At 41.3% G+C, this 16,759-nt stretch overlaps 1 protein-coding gene across 1 annotated transcript; it reads left to right on the top strand.

Annotated features, from left to right (window-relative positions):
- The first annotated feature begins 1,892 nt into the window (after nucleotides 1-1,892).
- LOC128744673 (innexin inx2) lies at nucleotides 1,893-5,188 on the top strand. The gene is made up of 2 exons (XM_053841839.1): nucleotides 1,893-3,288; nucleotides 3,591-5,188. Exon 1 carries the CDS (start codon nucleotides 2,080-2,082, stop codon nucleotides 3,157-3,159), a length of 1,080 nt encoding a protein of 359 aa, XP_053697814.1. The 5' UTR covers nucleotides 1,893-2,079; the 3' UTR covers nucleotides 3,160-3,288; nucleotides 3,591-5,188.
- The last annotated feature ends 11,571 nt before the right edge of the window (nucleotides 5,189-16,759 follow it).

The following is a 16,759-nucleotide window of genomic DNA, read 5'->3' as shown; positions in this document are numbered from 1 at the left end:
TGAGAATACCCTCTCGTACCCTATATTTTTTCTCGTGACAGTGGTTGGTTGATTACTGTCAAAACTTCGAAGCGAACGAAATCAAGTTTGACGTGATTTGCCCAACCTGTACAACTCCAGGGATGCCAGCACCAGTAGGCCTAGGGGATATTAGACCTGTTACTAATACAAATACGCAGTATAATACGTGCATGCAAAGGCAGTCGCTTATATAGCCATCTTTTCACTACTTATGGTTTCCTCTTCAAACATGTCAATTAAATAATGCAATTTGAGCGAAAATAGCGAATGTTAAACCTTATCTACATTATCTGTGTTTAGTTGATCATCCCGCTAACAATTATTCTTTGCAAGATTGTTCATATTGGCATATAAAAAATAAAAGTAGTAAGACCACACAACATATATAATTTTTTAATTTCTGTTACATATTATAACGTTAGTTCTTGTATACAATGTCTACCTATATATTCGACCTACGATTGTGTGTTATAATGTTTAATAAAATTGTCTTATGCTGACTCGCACGATTCTGGTTATCTGTTAATATAAATTGATCCGTTGCAACTCTACAGTATATCACACAGACAGGAACACTTTAAAATAAAGTCGATGTCTCTAATGTAGATAATAAACGTAACCGACCGCACAGTGGTTGGAAACCTTAAAAACCTGGCCAAAACCTCCAAAATCGAAAGTTATTATTCATAACATATTCTGATATAATTACACGTAGAATAAGTCATTTTATCAGATCCTGTAATATCAAGTATCGACAATGTAGATTTGTAGTTTGGCGTACTGTCAAACGTCGGTGTATGAGAGACTTTTTGCTAGTGCGGCTTGCATACGTTTTGTGGCTCTTGGCAATAACGCATGTAGTTCGTTACCGCATTATCAAATAACAATCAACCAAAATGGATATCGTTTCTGAAGGTATGTACTTCATTAACGTTATATGCGAATTCAGTTTTTTTCGTTATATATACACTTTTACGACGAGTAAAGTTTCCTTCGCAAATGCTAGTTTTTTTTAATTAGCGCGAGCAATGAAAATGGCATTTACTTGTTGTGCCGCGATGTGCCGTCGAATGTAAGGGTATGCTTTTCGGCAGTCTTATAGCTACCGCCTTATGAATGTTCCCTGTATATTGGCAAACAGTTTTTATTTTTGAATTGTTCAGACAATGCAAAGGGTTTCTATATGTCTGCACACGATGGATCTTGGATTTTAAATCTAATCAGTTGGAACCTCTTACAGCAAGACGCTCTATTTCAAAAGTATGATGCTGTGTATCAGACAAGTGAAATAGCTTCTGCAGTTTTATGATTTGTAATATTATATTTATATTTTCAATCAGAAGATATCTATAGAGCAATCGACCTATTTTTGTTCAAATCTGCAGCTGTTCATAATTTGGACACTTTCATTTGATTTGGCTGTGTCCAAATAATGAACAGTTACAGATGGGGTACAAATTAAGCTGGCTTCCCCTTCATTTTGAAATGTGAAATTTAAAAAAATGTAAACTAATGCAAAAAATTAAGTAAATCAAGCAAAATGTTTATGCTAAAGGAGACCGCATCATTCATCGTTCATAAAATTTCATCTTCAAGGACGCTGAAGAAACTTTTATAGAATTTCGTGAAGCAACATGCACTACAGATGATTACACGGCTTTAATTCTTAAATTCAAGCAAAAATATGTATTTTGTGTGATTTTAAATCATCAATTTTTGTTTGCCACACTTTATAGTACAGGATACCAGCATAGCATCCAGCGTTTCTTCACTCTCATACATCTTCTGTCTCAGTCACATTTTGTTTAACGTTCACACATACACTTTGGTTTGGTAAAAGTAAGTGCAGAAAGAGCTGTAGTTGGCATTTATACGCCAGACAGTGCACATCGCTCTGTACGAGAATATTTGTTTTATTATTAGGTTTACCTGCAGCAGGGCAATTTTTCTGCTCTTGCTGTGTTCGAATAATCCTTACTCATGTATTGAAAATTGGTTTAAATTGCAGTGTTGAATAGTGAACTATTGTGACAAAACGTATATCACGAGTCATATACCATGTTTGATGTTTTCGGTTCAGTAAAAGGGCTTCTAAAGCTCGACCAAGTATGCATCGACAACAATATATTTCGTCTCCATTACAAAGCAACCGTAGTCATTTTGATAGCGTTTTCGCTATTGGTTACTTCGAGGCAATATATTGGAGATCCAATTGATTGCATCGTCGATGAGATCCCTTTGAACGTAATGGATACTTATTGCTGGATTTACTCAACTTTCACCATTCCAAATCGTTTAACTGGAGTAGCAGGCAAAGACATAGTTCAGCCCGGTGTGTCTAATCACGTCGACGGCCATGATGAAGTTAAATATCATAAGTACTACCAGTGGGTCTGCTTCGTACTCTTTTTCCAAGCCATGTTATTTTATGTTCCACGCTACCTTTGGAAAACTTGGGAAGCTGGTCGCATTAAAATGCTTGTACTGGATCTTAACATGCCGGTAGTAAATGACGAATGCAAAGATGAAAGGAAAAAAATTCTAGTTGATTACTTTGTGGAAAATATAAATCGGCACAATTTCTATGCAATACGATTTTTCATATGTGAAGTGCTTAACTTCGTCAATGTTCTTGGTCAAATTTATTTCATGGATTTCTTCCTTGACGGTGAGTTTTCTACTTATGGAAGCGATGTAGTACGTTTTACTGAAATGGAACCCGAAGAGAGGGGAGATCCGATGGCCCGAGTATTCCCAAAAGTGACGAAATGTACATTCCACAAATATGGTCCATCAGGAAGCGTGCAAAAGTTCGATGGCCTCTGTGTTCTTCCATTAAACATCGTAAATGAAAAAATTTATGTATTTTTGTGGTTCTGGTTTATCATTCTAACCATATTATCTGGAGCATCTATATTATACCGTTTTGCTGTGGTATTTATGCCGAAGGTGCGTCTTTACCTGTTGCGAGCAAGATCTCGACTTTCTGCTCACGAGGAAGTGGAGTTAATTTCTTCAAAATGTCACCTGGGCGATTGGTTCGTTTTATATCAACTTGGAAAAAATATTGATCCTCTAATTTATAAAGAAATTATATCAGACCTCTCTCTGAAATTAGAGGGTAAGGAGATGGTATAAAAATTCGAAGAATAAAAGTGAGTAACGAGTGGTGGTTCATCGATCAGGAATTTAATATATATGGAGATCTCTTCAAAAAGCAGCCTAAGAAAAAAGAAGAAAAAAAAAGCAGGAAAACCAACATGACAGGTATATTTCATCGCACTATCCTATTTTTCTTTTGCTGTTCTCAAGTCCAAGATCGAATGCATGATTCACAAATACATAAACATTATGTGGGAGTATTGATGTATTAGCATAATATGTTTTATCTTAACACAAAACGGCTTAAACTCCAGTAGAAAGAAAATGGAGTTTTCTGAGCTTCCAATTTCTGCGTTTTTATTACATGTTAATAACCTTCATAAACGTCATTCATAATCATAATCATCATTGTCCATACGTTCACAGTTTTCACACAATTTTCATACGTTATCGTTTTCTGGTTTCAGATGCATGGAATTCTAACAGCGATGATCAATATGGAAACCTTGCAGGAGAAATTAAGTTTGCCTTAATATGTCTTCATATATTGGTAACACCTATTTTGAAACAGTTAAGCCCAAGTTGGATGCAACTGCGGTATATCTTTTAAGATCTGTAGTATTTTTACATTTCTGATCAAGGGGCCCTCAACATACGCATTCATAAATTTCAATGAATTTCATTTAATTGAACTCGTAACAAGCATATCAGTTTTACATTCCTTTTCATAATACAACTTTACCAGGTCTCAAATTGATGAAAACTGTGACCGGTTTTTTATTCAAAAGGTTTCAAGTGTATAGTATAATGAGTGACTGATCCAGAAATCAAATATTCCGACCTTTTTAAAAACAAAGCACAATTTACACTTTTAAGTAATTATTTCCGCCAAACATTTCTAAACGATAAACGTAATAACGTTTTTGGTTGCCATTGCCATTACATTTAAAGCTCTTAGAACTTGTTGATAAAATAAATTATGCGTGAAGTTCAATCGGTGAAATATACCTACAATCAGATAAACCAGAATATAGATTTGTTTGGCTAAAATTACAGCGAAAAATATCCGTAATAATAAAACAAGGCAATTTATTAGTTTCAGAAATTCCTCTAATTGAAATTCTTGGCATATTCCACCTTTTATTTGATACTACTGCTTCATAACTGGAATCGTACAAGTCTTCAAAATAAAACAATAAAGATAATATCCATGATAATAAGTACACACGGTTATATGTGGCACAATTGATAAATCTCAATCTTTATTTTATAGCGGTTTATTCCAAATGTTACAATTCAAACTAATAATCACGAAAACTGATGCATTTGATTAGGAATTTATTGAAGCGCCAAACATTCATTTTTAGAATGACTGTATGATTAGTAAAAAATATGTGATTCAAGTTTAATATCATTATACAAGACATTATGTAAGAAATTTTGCTTTTACAAACGTTGTCATGAGAAATAAGAAATTTATGTGCCTTGTGTGATTCATACCATTTAAAATTCGTAATAAACTGTAACACTCATGCTTGCATATCTGTCTTAAGTGAACATGTCACACAATACACACCTGCTAAAAAACTGATAGCTAAAAAATAAAACTTGGATGAACTGAAATGTTTTGATATTAGTCTAAAAACATTGACTAAGCGAAGGTGGGACTCGAACCCACAACTCCCAATCTCCGCTCGACCTAATATCAAGAATTTTTAGTGCATCCCATTTTTCACTTTTTGCATTAAGCATTTCTCTTCCAAAAAAGAAAAGTAACGCTCGACTGCTATAGAGTCAATCAAAAATAAGAAGATTTAAACAGATGGACACAAGAAAGCCTAAATTATTGTTTACGATATTTCTCTTATATAATGCTAGGGCAAACAAGTTATAAAGCTTTTACTATACACGAAAAGTTTTTAGACCATATTTTTGGAAGCATTTTCGAAATAACGTATAGTTTTAAAAATAAACTAATAAAGAAGATGGCAAAATAAATTTTATTAGTCTAGTTTCTAGAGCAAACGTAATGAGTTCCGAAACTATCACTACATATACAGCCTTATTTTCTTCGTTTTCGTTTGAAAGAATCACCAATTTATGCTTTTACTTTTGTTTGATTCAATTTGAACATTCCTTCTAACATACTGTTTTGTTGTTAGACTACACCTTGCAGGAAGCTATGGGTGAAACTAGAAACTAAAGCAACGTCATTAAAATATAATGAGAAAAGCAATGCGCCCATATTGCTGCCTTTTGGTACCCCCGATCTATTTGTAAATGGGGAGGAGATACATGAATTGAGCTGCACGCGTAACGTTCAATCATTTAAATAAGAATATAACCACTCAACAAAGTGTTGCGATGCGCCAAGTCTGGAAAGTTTACGTAAAAGTATTCGATGATCTATTCGGTCAAACGCAGCGTTCAAATCGGTGTAAATTACTTCAACTTAAGCCTTTTGCTCTAGTTGCGAAATGCAAGTTGATGTGAAATCCAGAAGATTCGTACAAACAGAACGACCTGGCATAAATCCGTGCTGATCGAAGGAAATATAGCTTTTTGTGCAGTGCTCACAATTATTTCAAACAAATATTCGACATAGCGGTTCCGCCACTACAGATGCACAGCGGGAAAAAACAATTGCTGGAATCCCGTCCGGGCCAGCGGAAAACGAAGCCTTTAGTTTTTTTGCGGCGAGAACTATCATATCCGTAGTGATTTCAAAGGTGTTTAAATCAACTAAGTGGAACGGAAACTATCTCCGCATCTAAATCAGAATCAATACTGTCGGCAAAAACTGAAGCGAACTGAAATTTTGCAAACAATTCGCATGAATCCAATGCCGACGTTGCTTCAGTACCATCGAGGCTAATATTTAAGGGAATATTAGAATTTTTTCGTTTCGAGTTCACGAAATTCCAAAATTGCTTTGGGTTCCTGCGAAGGTCAGTTCGCACCCGCATAACATAGCTCTTGTATAAGCTAGCATTCACCCGTCGATAGTCAGCACTTGTCCGATTAAAGTTACAGCTAGTCTCATCAGTACGAAACTTTCGATATTTCCGCTGCCAAGCGTTGCGCACTCGCTTCAAAGCATGCCGGCGAGGGGAAGCGGGCTTCTTTAGAAGCGGCGAACTAGATCTTAGCCACTGGTATAGAGCAGTTCTACGTAAAATAGTTAAATGACAAAATTTGAACCTTTCTGATTTAGGTCTGATGCTTCTTGAACGTCGGATTACTTGGGATACGGTCGAATGTTTGATTTCGAGTTGCTTACCGCTCTATCGTTGTGAAGCATTTGGATTTTCGAAGAAAGTGCCCAATTTTTTGTGCGCTTTCTCTTGTTCTAAAGATATCACTGTACTCTCTTTATCTATTTTGGTAAAACTCTACCGATATGAACAACATACTTTCAACTATTTCTAGTCAAAATGTCTGTTATGTTTAGTCACGCAGCAAAAAGTTACCAACTAATGTTTTATTTTCAAATTTTTGAAAAATTGATAAAATATTTTTTTCAGTGTATATATTTTTCAATTTTAGAAATCAATTTACTACAACTATTGCTACGACATAATTATTGTAAAATCGCTAGTTTTCGAGATACAATCTTTCAAACACAATACACATGAAAACAAATACGACGTTTTTAAAAATGAGTCTTGAATCAAAATGGCGCCAAAACCTGTAGATGGTGCATATTCCCTCCTATCAATCGCGTTTGTAAAGTTTCATCCCAATCAAAGAGGTTCATTTCAGATTTCAGTTTTTTTGACGATTTGGTGTGGAACTGCTCTATAACGTATCGTTAAATATCCTAGCAAGATCATCAAATAGAGAATTCCAATCGATGTGTCGTAAGAAATCGATTAATGCTACAAAATCAATTTTACGGTAATTCAAAGCGCCCGTGCTATTTGTCGGCAAAATGTGTGCTGTATTACTACTGCTTTCAACTAACATAGAGATCACGAGCGAGGGATAGTGCGGATCGACAGGAACAAAAGGAGTGTCGCAAGTGTCAACCACGCAGTTTTGCTCAGGCGAACAAAAAATCAAATCGAGCACACGGTCGAGATGGTTGAAATGAAAATTTGCTTGATGCATATTCAAAAAATCCAAGCCGTCCATGCCAAGTGAGTCGCCGAGCAGTTGTTGGGAATTTATGCGATCGTCCAGTCCAGTTTCGGTCAGTAAGAGTCGCCAGAAAGACATCATCAATTTTGGTACGTAATCCGCGGACGTTCTGATAGTAGTACAATTGGCGAACATCGAAGTGAACTGCGTCAAATATCTACTGGAATACCGCAAGGCAGTAACTTGGGGTCTGTATTGTTTTTGTTGTTCATAAATGACATATCCAACCTGCCGCTCAAAGGAAAACTGCGCCTTTTTGCTGATGGCACATCTGTGCCCTACCAAGGACGCAATACAGGAACAAATCAGGCACGATATCCTCCTGCCTCGAGGTTTCTTCAGTGCAAATTTGCTTTCGTTGAACCTAGGAAAAATGAAATACATATTGTACCTTGCAGCAATTTTACGAGTCCTACGCAAATACATTTTTTAATAATAATTATCCTGTACTTACTAAATACACTGAAACTATGCTTGTCAAGCAAGGAGGGGTTCAGTGGGGAGGCAATAACGAAAAACTGATGGTTCAAATTGCTAAATTGCAAACATGTGTGGTAAACGCAGAAAATAACCACGCTAATAATTTTCGCGTGGGACTTTAAATAGGTGGAAACTCCGCAATACTGTTTCACTCTGCGTACTGACGATTACCGCCCCATGCATCTTTGGAGATTCATAGCGAAGTTATAGGGGAAGTAGCTGAGTGTACTTTCTTGGGACTAACTTTGGACTCAACGTTAAGCTGGTCAGCGCACATCACCCAACTCAAAGGATATCCAACTAGTTGGTTAACCTATTAAGCCCCACACTTTTCCAGCAGGGATAGAAAGTTGAAACTTTCAGGAAAATTCTCTTCTAGGTCAACTAAGAAAAAACCGCTGACATGTATTTTTAATTTTGACGCTGTGTCCCGTAACGCTACGTTGCGAAAACGCAATGCTGGGCGTTAAGGGTATACCATTTTTGCATACTTATTGTGCATATAAATACTTCATACTTCTTTACCGTTAAATCAAACTTGGGATGTTTTTTTTTGGATTTTGAGAATTAATAAAGATTAAATGAACGAAATCGTTCGCTGCACCCTCGAAAGCTGTACCGTTGTCGCCGTGGATTTCACTTATCCATCCACGTCGGGCGACGAAACGGCGAAGTGCGGCTGAGAAAGCCGCCTTTGTTGGGGCTCGGTTGCGTATCGGAGACTTGATATACACGGAACCACAGTAGTCGATCCCACATACAGCGAATGGTCTTGTTGGTGTGACTCTTGACGCTGGTAGCTCGGCAATGCTCTACTGCACCAAGGCGGGTTTGCTGCAGAAGCACGTGTGGCACTGGTGGTATATGCGACGAACTAGGTTTCGGCCACCAATGATCCAGAACTTCTGGCCAATTGTGGCAAGCATCAAATGGGGACCAGCATGCAGCAGGGTATGATGGTAGTACTTGGCCAGCAGAATCGCTAGCGGCTGTTTTGACGAAAGGACGATTGGAAATTTGGCATCTAAGGAAACAGCAGCGTTGCCGAGTCTCCCACCGACTCGGATGATGCCTTCTACGCTGATCTTCGGTTTCAACCATTTAAATGGCGATGACGGTGCAACTCTATCGCCGGAGAGAAGATTAGAAATTTCCTTTGGAAACGATTCACGTTGGGCTAGTCGGTAAAAGGCGATATCTGCTTCACGGAAGTCAGCAGTGGTCAAGTATTCAAATGGTACGATGGTGGTCTTCTTGGAGGCTGCTTTCAAAGCACGAAAATATCGCATCCAATATGCAATACAACGACGAAGCTTGTTAAAGCTGGAAAATCGGTTGAATAATGGATCGGAGAACGTTGAGTCGACAGTAGCGATCATAGCTGCTGTGGTTTTTGGTTCTGACATCCAGCAAGGGTCAAGCGATGGCAACTCGCTCACGGGCCACTGAGATAGTGGCAGGGATAGCCATTCCGGACCATTCCACCAAAGCGAATATTGTTCGATGTCGACCGGATTGACTCCACTGGAAAGAGGATCTGGATTGGAGGTTTCTAGAACATGGTTCCAATTAGGATTGGGCCAAATTCCCGAAAGTATCGATAATTGAATATCAATATCAAATCCGCCGAATTATCGATACCGTCGATATGTCATTCGTGAAGCATCGATATTAGATTTATCGATACTATTTAAGGTGGTATTCTGGGATTAGGAAATGCTGCACAAAAAAAGGGATTCATAAAAATTAATCAATTAAAAACTTGCTGAGCAAAGAGAGTGCCCACACACATCACGCACGCAATACATCACTTGCTCCAGTGCAGCTCTATTTCGGACACGTCGGTACGGAAAACCGCACTCGTGCACCACCTGCCACAGCTGTTCGCGCCCGACTGAATCGTATGCTGCCGCGGAATCCACAAATTTATCGCGGTTCTTGGCCATTCCTGCAGAGTTCCGCCGGGAATTGCTCCTTTCCGGTTCTAGCTCTTCTCGTTCTCTGTCCCACCTCTGCCACTTTCACAGCCAGGGCTGTCATTCGCTCACACTATGCGCCCAATGTTCCAATATTATGCCTTGTCGCACAGAGCGATTCGGCAACACACCTCTACAGCTAATATGCACACAACGTACGAGCGAAAGCGGAGTGGGAGCGAACGACAGCACTCGGTGAAAATCGCCCAGTGAGTGATCATCCAAACAGCACTTGGTGCTGCCGTTTGCCACACTCCGTGCGGAATTAACGCAAAGAAATTGTTTTGTATTTACAAATTTTCTGGCCTTTTAAAAGTGAAAATACACGCTGCACTGAACAACTAATAATGGTCTATGTTAAGTTAGTACGGATCAGGCGACGCAACAGTAAAAATGTTTTTTTCAATCACACCACTTCAACTGACCCAGCGCAGGGTGTACAATCCAGCCACGCAGAGTGCGGCTCTTGGTGTGGTAAAGCACGCAGCAAATTTATCACACTGCGTTTGCGACTGCCTTTTCTTGGTGCGCGTAAAACACGAAAGAGCGTGTTTAGCAAAAGAGACACTGAAGGGAATTTTTGGGCGAACACACACCGCATGGCGAGTGTTCTGTTGTTTAAGAATGTGTGTGTTTTGGTCTGCGCTGCGGTTTATGCCATCTCTGTTCACAGCTATTATGGTGCGTATAAAACTGGAAAGTCTTTGTTCAAGGTTCAAGGTTTTGCATAAGAATTTATTCCAATAAAGTAAATTTGAGAATTAAGCTTAGTAGATACCTGAAAAGAAAACAGCGCGAGAAAAAATCTTTAAAATATTACTTTCTTGAGCATTTCCTGGCCTAATTTCAGCCGCTGTTTTGTTCAGCTGCATATGCCGCTTTATCAAGACAGTATTGGGATGAAATTATCGATTTAGCATAATATCGACGTCGCAAGTATCGATAAAATATATCGAAATATTGGCCTTCGAGTATCGATATCGCGGGTATCGATACGGTATCGCCCAATACTAGTTCCAATGAGAGGATTCGGTAGTTTCCTGGATCATAGCTACCCGATTGGCTATAAACGGTTTCCATCGGGATGGCGGGGAGTCTAACCAGTGCAGTACAGTGGACGAGCCTGTCCAGCAGAAAACTTCAGCGGGTCGTGGAAGAGCTTGGATCACTTTTTTATAAAGATTGGCTGCTGGCACGGCGCCACACAACTCCAGACGTGCGATTGTTTGTGGCTTAGTTAACGGAGCAACTTTGGAGTTGGACGTCAGTAACTGGACATGAGTGCTATCGGCGCATTCTGAGCGAACGTAGCTACATACTCCGTATGCTTTTTGTGAGGCATCGGAAAAGAAATGTAGTTGAAATGAAGTAGCGTTAGCGAAGGATTCACAACGTGGAATGCGGAGAGTGCCGATGGTATGAAGTGTTCCGTGGAATTTCCTCCACTCGGCTTGGAGAGATGGAGGAAGAGGACGATCCCACTCGTAGGAGCGTACGGGTTGCCAAGAATATAGTTGACGCGAAACCGTACGTTACGGTTTGTAATTCGTACGTTTCGATCGGTTGATTTGGACTGGGACGCCAGAGGATAAGTTGATACTGGCGACACGAGAGGTTCAGCAGGATTGGCCGGTATATTTTCTCCACGTTGGCAACGAATGCAATCTGGTGGATGCGGAATCGGATGTGGATCGACAGTAGATCTTCTTGAACGACGGGTCCAACTGTCGCAGTCGTTCACAGAGAATCCAGACGAGGTCTTGCAAGACGCGTTGTAGACGACTCGAATCTTCGTGGTAGTGGTGGACTCTTTAAACACCGGATGGTGCGGCAGGTAGCATTGTGGCTGGGTTTTGTCTACTGGATCCACGAGTTTCACCGTGTGGTTTAGGCGTTCGTATTCTTCCATGAAGCGACAGTAGGCCTCTTTGGTGGTTGGATCTCGCTTAAAACATCTTTTGAGGTTTAACAAGCAACGTTCGGCAATTGTACGTGAATTATCGAGAGTGACGAGCGGATCGCGAGTGAGTGGCAAGGAAACAACGTAACGACCCGACGAATCGCGAGTGGTGGTAGTGGCATACAGTTCTTCACAGAGATTTTCTTCGGTTGTGAATTTAGAACACGGTTCGACAGCTTCTAACTCCCAGAATTTCTGGAGAGCTTGTTCCAAGTTTCGGTCTACAGTGGTGAGGTGACATACTCAGGGGATTTCGGATGATTGGATTGATACCTTTCCTGTCCTGTCCTCTCCATCCGAAAGAGGTCTCGACGAATACAGGTTGTCCTTCGGCGAGCAATGCCTTGCTGCCAGTGTGCAAGTTGTGGTAGATTTCCCCACCGACAATCATGTCAATGTCGGCTGGAATATGGAAGTATGGATCGGCTAACGGAACTTCGGGGAACTTCCAGATGACACAGCAATCAACGTAGTTGGTAAGCAAACTGTGGGTTTTTTCAGGATTAGGAAATCGAGTGTGGTACTGTATGAAAGCAGCTTGGATTTGATAGCAGCAGTCAATTGGCGTTCGATCTGCTTAGACGTTTCACCGATTCCTGACACGGCGATGTCTACTTTCGTACGACGGAGGTTGAGTGTATTGGCCAATTTCTTAGTAATTAAAATGGACATGGAGCCCGAATCTAAAAGGGCACGAACGGAATGCTCCCTTCCGTTCTGGTCCATAACTAGGAAGTTGACAGTTTCCAACAGGACAGTGGATTGACACGACTGTACCGACAAGCTTATTTGGGAGTTGGAATTCTCTGGTCTGACGGTACTAGACGTGGATGGAATCGGTTGTTGGGTTGGTTGACCAGAAACGACAACTGATGTGGATTGAACCTTCGGTTCTACAGTTTCGTGCAGTAAGGTATGGTGTTTCTGGTGGCAATTATGGCAGTTATACTTGGATGTACAATTCCGGCTTTGGTGTCCAAAGCGGAAACAGTTCCAGCATAGGCGCTTCTGGGATACCAGCTCTCGGCGCTGGTGAACGGACATCTTGGAAAATGCTGGACATTGAAAAAGGAAATGGTTCTCCGGACACGCAATATAATTCGGAGTATAGAATTTGGTTTTAGCCGTGGCGGAATTGGATACCATCTTGAATGGCTTCTCTGGGTTTGTGTGGGATCGGCCACCTTCACTTGGCCGGGTTGAGTAGAACGATGATTCAAATCAGTGACGACGGACTTCAACATTCGGACCTGTTGATACAGGAAATCTAGGATTACCTACGAATGGCCGAAACACAAATGGCCGAATCACGAATGGCCGAAACACAAATGGCTGAAATAACGAATGGCATAATATATCAAATGGCCGAATCACGAATGGCCGAAATCCAAATGGCCGAATTTCAATAACAGTCACAGAAGGCCGAATCACGAATGGCCGAATCACGAACGGCCATTCGGTACCAGCCCGAAATCTACTACCTGCTCGTACGTGACAACGTCATTACTGCTAGTCTTTTCCTCCCAGGCTTGGAGGGTTGTAGGATCCAGCTTATAAACCAACAGATTGATCAACGGAGTGTCCCAATAGCCGACAGGTTCTTTAAGCTTCGCTAATGCCTTGACATGTCGTTGATAATCGTCTACTAAATCGTGTAACTCCTTTGGGGATTTTCTCTTCAGTGGTGGAATATCATAAAGGGCTAATAATAAAGGGAGAATAATTGTCGCTTCAAATGCCGTTTATTGTCGTAGCGCTTCAGTAAAGTATCCCAGGTGAGTGCATAGTTGTCCGCTTCTATATTGATTGACTTAAACGGCTTATGAGCTTCTCCTTCCAAGGATTGTAGAAGGTACGGTAGCTTTGTTACTGTCGGAATGTACGCATTGGAATGGACCATGGAAGTGAACGTGTCACGGAAGGAAATCCATCGAGAGAAATCACCGTCAAATCTTGGAAGTTCAATTTTTGGCAACCGTAAATGGAAACTTGTCGATGCTGGTTGATTGTTGGCTGCTAGTGATGTATTCAACACTGTTGACTGGTTCGGAACCCTTTTGCAGAGCAAAATCTCGATTCGAAAGCTGCTCTCTCTCCTATATGCTCCTCCAATTTTTCAGCGTCATCGTACTTCTCAATTTCCGCCTGCAGGTCTTGGAATTCGGTATAAATTCTGTCCATCGCCTCAAGACAAATCGGAATCTGGTACACATCATTCTCGTTGTCATACTTCTTAATGAAATTCACTACGGACTCTTGGATAACCAGCAACGCCTTTCACTTTGTAAGGCAATCAGCCAACCTCTTCTCCGGTTTCGTAGACATCTTGGCTCACTACACTTCAACCACGTTTCACTACCTCCACAAATCGGAAATTACCGAAAACGATACGTAAATCGGATAACGGACTCCTTCCCGGCGCGTCGTACCGTCTTCTCCAGGACGCGGATAATGAAATTGACACAAATCGATTGTCAAAAAACCTTCCCGTCGTGGTGTGCCAGTTTAACGCGAACGAAAACCCGAGAATGGTACCCGTAAATCGTACGTAAAAGCTCCTTTCCGACGCGGCGTACCACTCACGCGAATTAACTTACCACCCACCACCACCAAATATAAATGCAATAAAATCAAACTCAAGTTTCAGTAGCAGCCTTTCGATTTATTTTATTCGCCAAAATCTCTCGTCCACCACAACGTTACTGCATCAAAGCAACGTATTAAAAAGAATTGCCTATTGTGGCCTTCAATCACTTTACGCGCAATTACAATGGCGTAAATTAGCTTGGCTCAGCAGTTAATGCACATGGTCGAATAACGATATGGCGTACTCACCATAGGGGAACGTTCTGGTCGGGGTATCTTCGATCCGGCTCGAAGGACCAAATGTTGTGGGCATACTCGTTCCGTCCTCGAAGATTTTCCACCCTCGCGAAATCGACGGCCCAGAAAGTCCGAACCAGCACGGTGAGGCCACCGGGGAACGGCACACAATGCCTCCGTCTATTGTGCCCTTATTGCACGGCTCTATGCGGGTGTAAAACGTAAGTCGCCAGCAGCTGGACCACTTATAAGGAGAAATATCAGATTGCACTTGCTGCACTCGCGTGATCGAAATCGCCAATACAATTAATTAGCTGAATCGAAAAACTGAACTGATTTGTGCGCGACACCAGATTGAGAAACTTGCCTGAGCCGCTACTGCACTGAATTGAATTGGAATTCTTCAACGTATAACATACGGGATACAAATTGTGGTGTACTCGCTACGATGGTATATTGCTTATTGACTACTATATAGAATTCTATTGGTTATTATGTACAGTGATCACTATCAGTGAATCACTATCTTATCGGATGACGCATACGCGCTATTAACTCTCTCCTCTCATTGGATATTGGATACAACAATATATCGATTTTAATGTACATAATTCATCTTGGTAATCATTCAAATAGATATAAGTTTATCATTATTTAACTCAAATTTAGTTCAATTATAGTTTAAGTAGATTTAAGGTCAATTGTAGTTTAGTTAAGTTTAGTTTAGTTAGATTTAAGATCACTTAGGATTACTTAGTGTAGGTAGAATTATGTACATTTTAGATTTACTTACTTACTTTAGTGGCAACGGTCCGTTACCGATCCTGCGCCGAACGAATTATGGTCCTCCAGTACCGTCGGTCCTGGGCTGCCGTTCTCCAATCCCCACGAACACCAGCTGAACGTGCATCGTCTTCGACAGCACACACCCATGCGGGGTCTGCCTCGTAGTCTACGGCCTCTTCCTGGTTCTCTGCTGAAAATAGTTTTGGGTACTGTTTCATCGGGCATTCTGGCCACGTGTCCAGCCCACCGCAGCCTGCCACATTGCACTACCGTCACTATATCAGCATATTTGTATACTTGGTACAGCTCGTGATTCATGCGCCTGCGCCACACTCCATTTTCCATTTTGCCACCAAGTATAGATCGCAGAATTTTACGCTCAAAAACCCCAAGCACTCGCCGATCAGCTTCCTTTAGCGTCCATGATTCGTGTCCGTAAAGGGCCACCGGGAGGATTAGTGTTCTGTAGAGCTCCAGTTTTGTGCGAATTTGCAAACTACGGGACTTCAGCTGGCTACGTAATCCGTAGAAAGCCCGATTCGCGGCTGCAACTCGTCGTTTCACTTCGCGGCTTACATCGTTGTCACATGTCACGAGTGTACCAAGGTATATAAATTCATCCACTACTTCATATCGTTCCCCATCTAACTCCACCTCGGCACCAACACGACTTGAGCTCCCACGTTCCCTACCAGCAACCATGTACTTCGTTTTGGCGGTATTAATGGTAAGTCCCAATCTCGCAGCTTCCCTTTTAAAGGGCTGGAAGGCCTCTTCCACTGCTCTACGGTTGATTCCGATGATATCGACGTCATCTGCAAAACCAAGAAGCATGTGAGATTTCGTGATGATAGTTCCATTCCTTTCCACGTTTGCTCTTCGTAATGCACCTTCCAAGGCAATGTTGAATAGCAGGTTAGAGAGTGCATCCCCTTGCTTCAGTCCATCCAACGTCACGAAAGCAGCTGAGGTCTCACCCGCTATTCTAACGCATGATTTGAATCCGTCCAGCGTCGCACGAATCAGCGTAACTAGTTTCGTCGGAAAACCATGTTCTAGCATTATCCGCAACAGCTCATTTCGTTTAACTGAATCGTACGCCGCTTTAAAGTCCACAAACAGATGGTGTGTCTACAAGTTGTACTCCCGGAACTTGTCTAGCAACTGGCGCAGGGTAAACATTTGATCCGTCGTGGAGCGACCCTCACGAAAACCAGCTTGGTACTCGCCGACGAAGGACTCCGCTAACGGTCTCAGTCTGCAGAACAGGATACGGGAAAGCACCTTGTAGGCAGAATTGAGCAATGTTATTCCTCGATAGTTTTTACACTCCATTCGATGTCCCTTTTTGAAAATTGGGCAAATGAGGCCATCCAACCACTCCTCCGGCATTTGTTCTTCCTCCCAGATCCTGACAATGATCCGGTGGATTGCTTCGTACAGCCGCTCGCTCCCCGCTTTTAGAAGTTCA

Source organism: Sabethes cyaneus, chromosome 3, assembly GCF_943734655.1.
Source record: "Sabethes cyaneus chromosome 3, idSabCyanKW18_F2, whole genome shotgun sequence".
Lineage (NCBI taxonomy): Eukaryota > Metazoa > Arthropoda > Insecta > Diptera > Culicidae > Sabethes > Sabethes cyaneus.
This window is presented reverse-complemented; position numbering and strand designations above follow the sequence as displayed.

Excerpts from the sequence above, each read along its gene's own strand:
- LOC128744673 (XM_053841839.1), top strand. The coding sequence starts at position 2,080 with ATGTTTGATGTTTTCGGTTCAGTAAAAGGGCTTCTAAAGCTCGACCAA.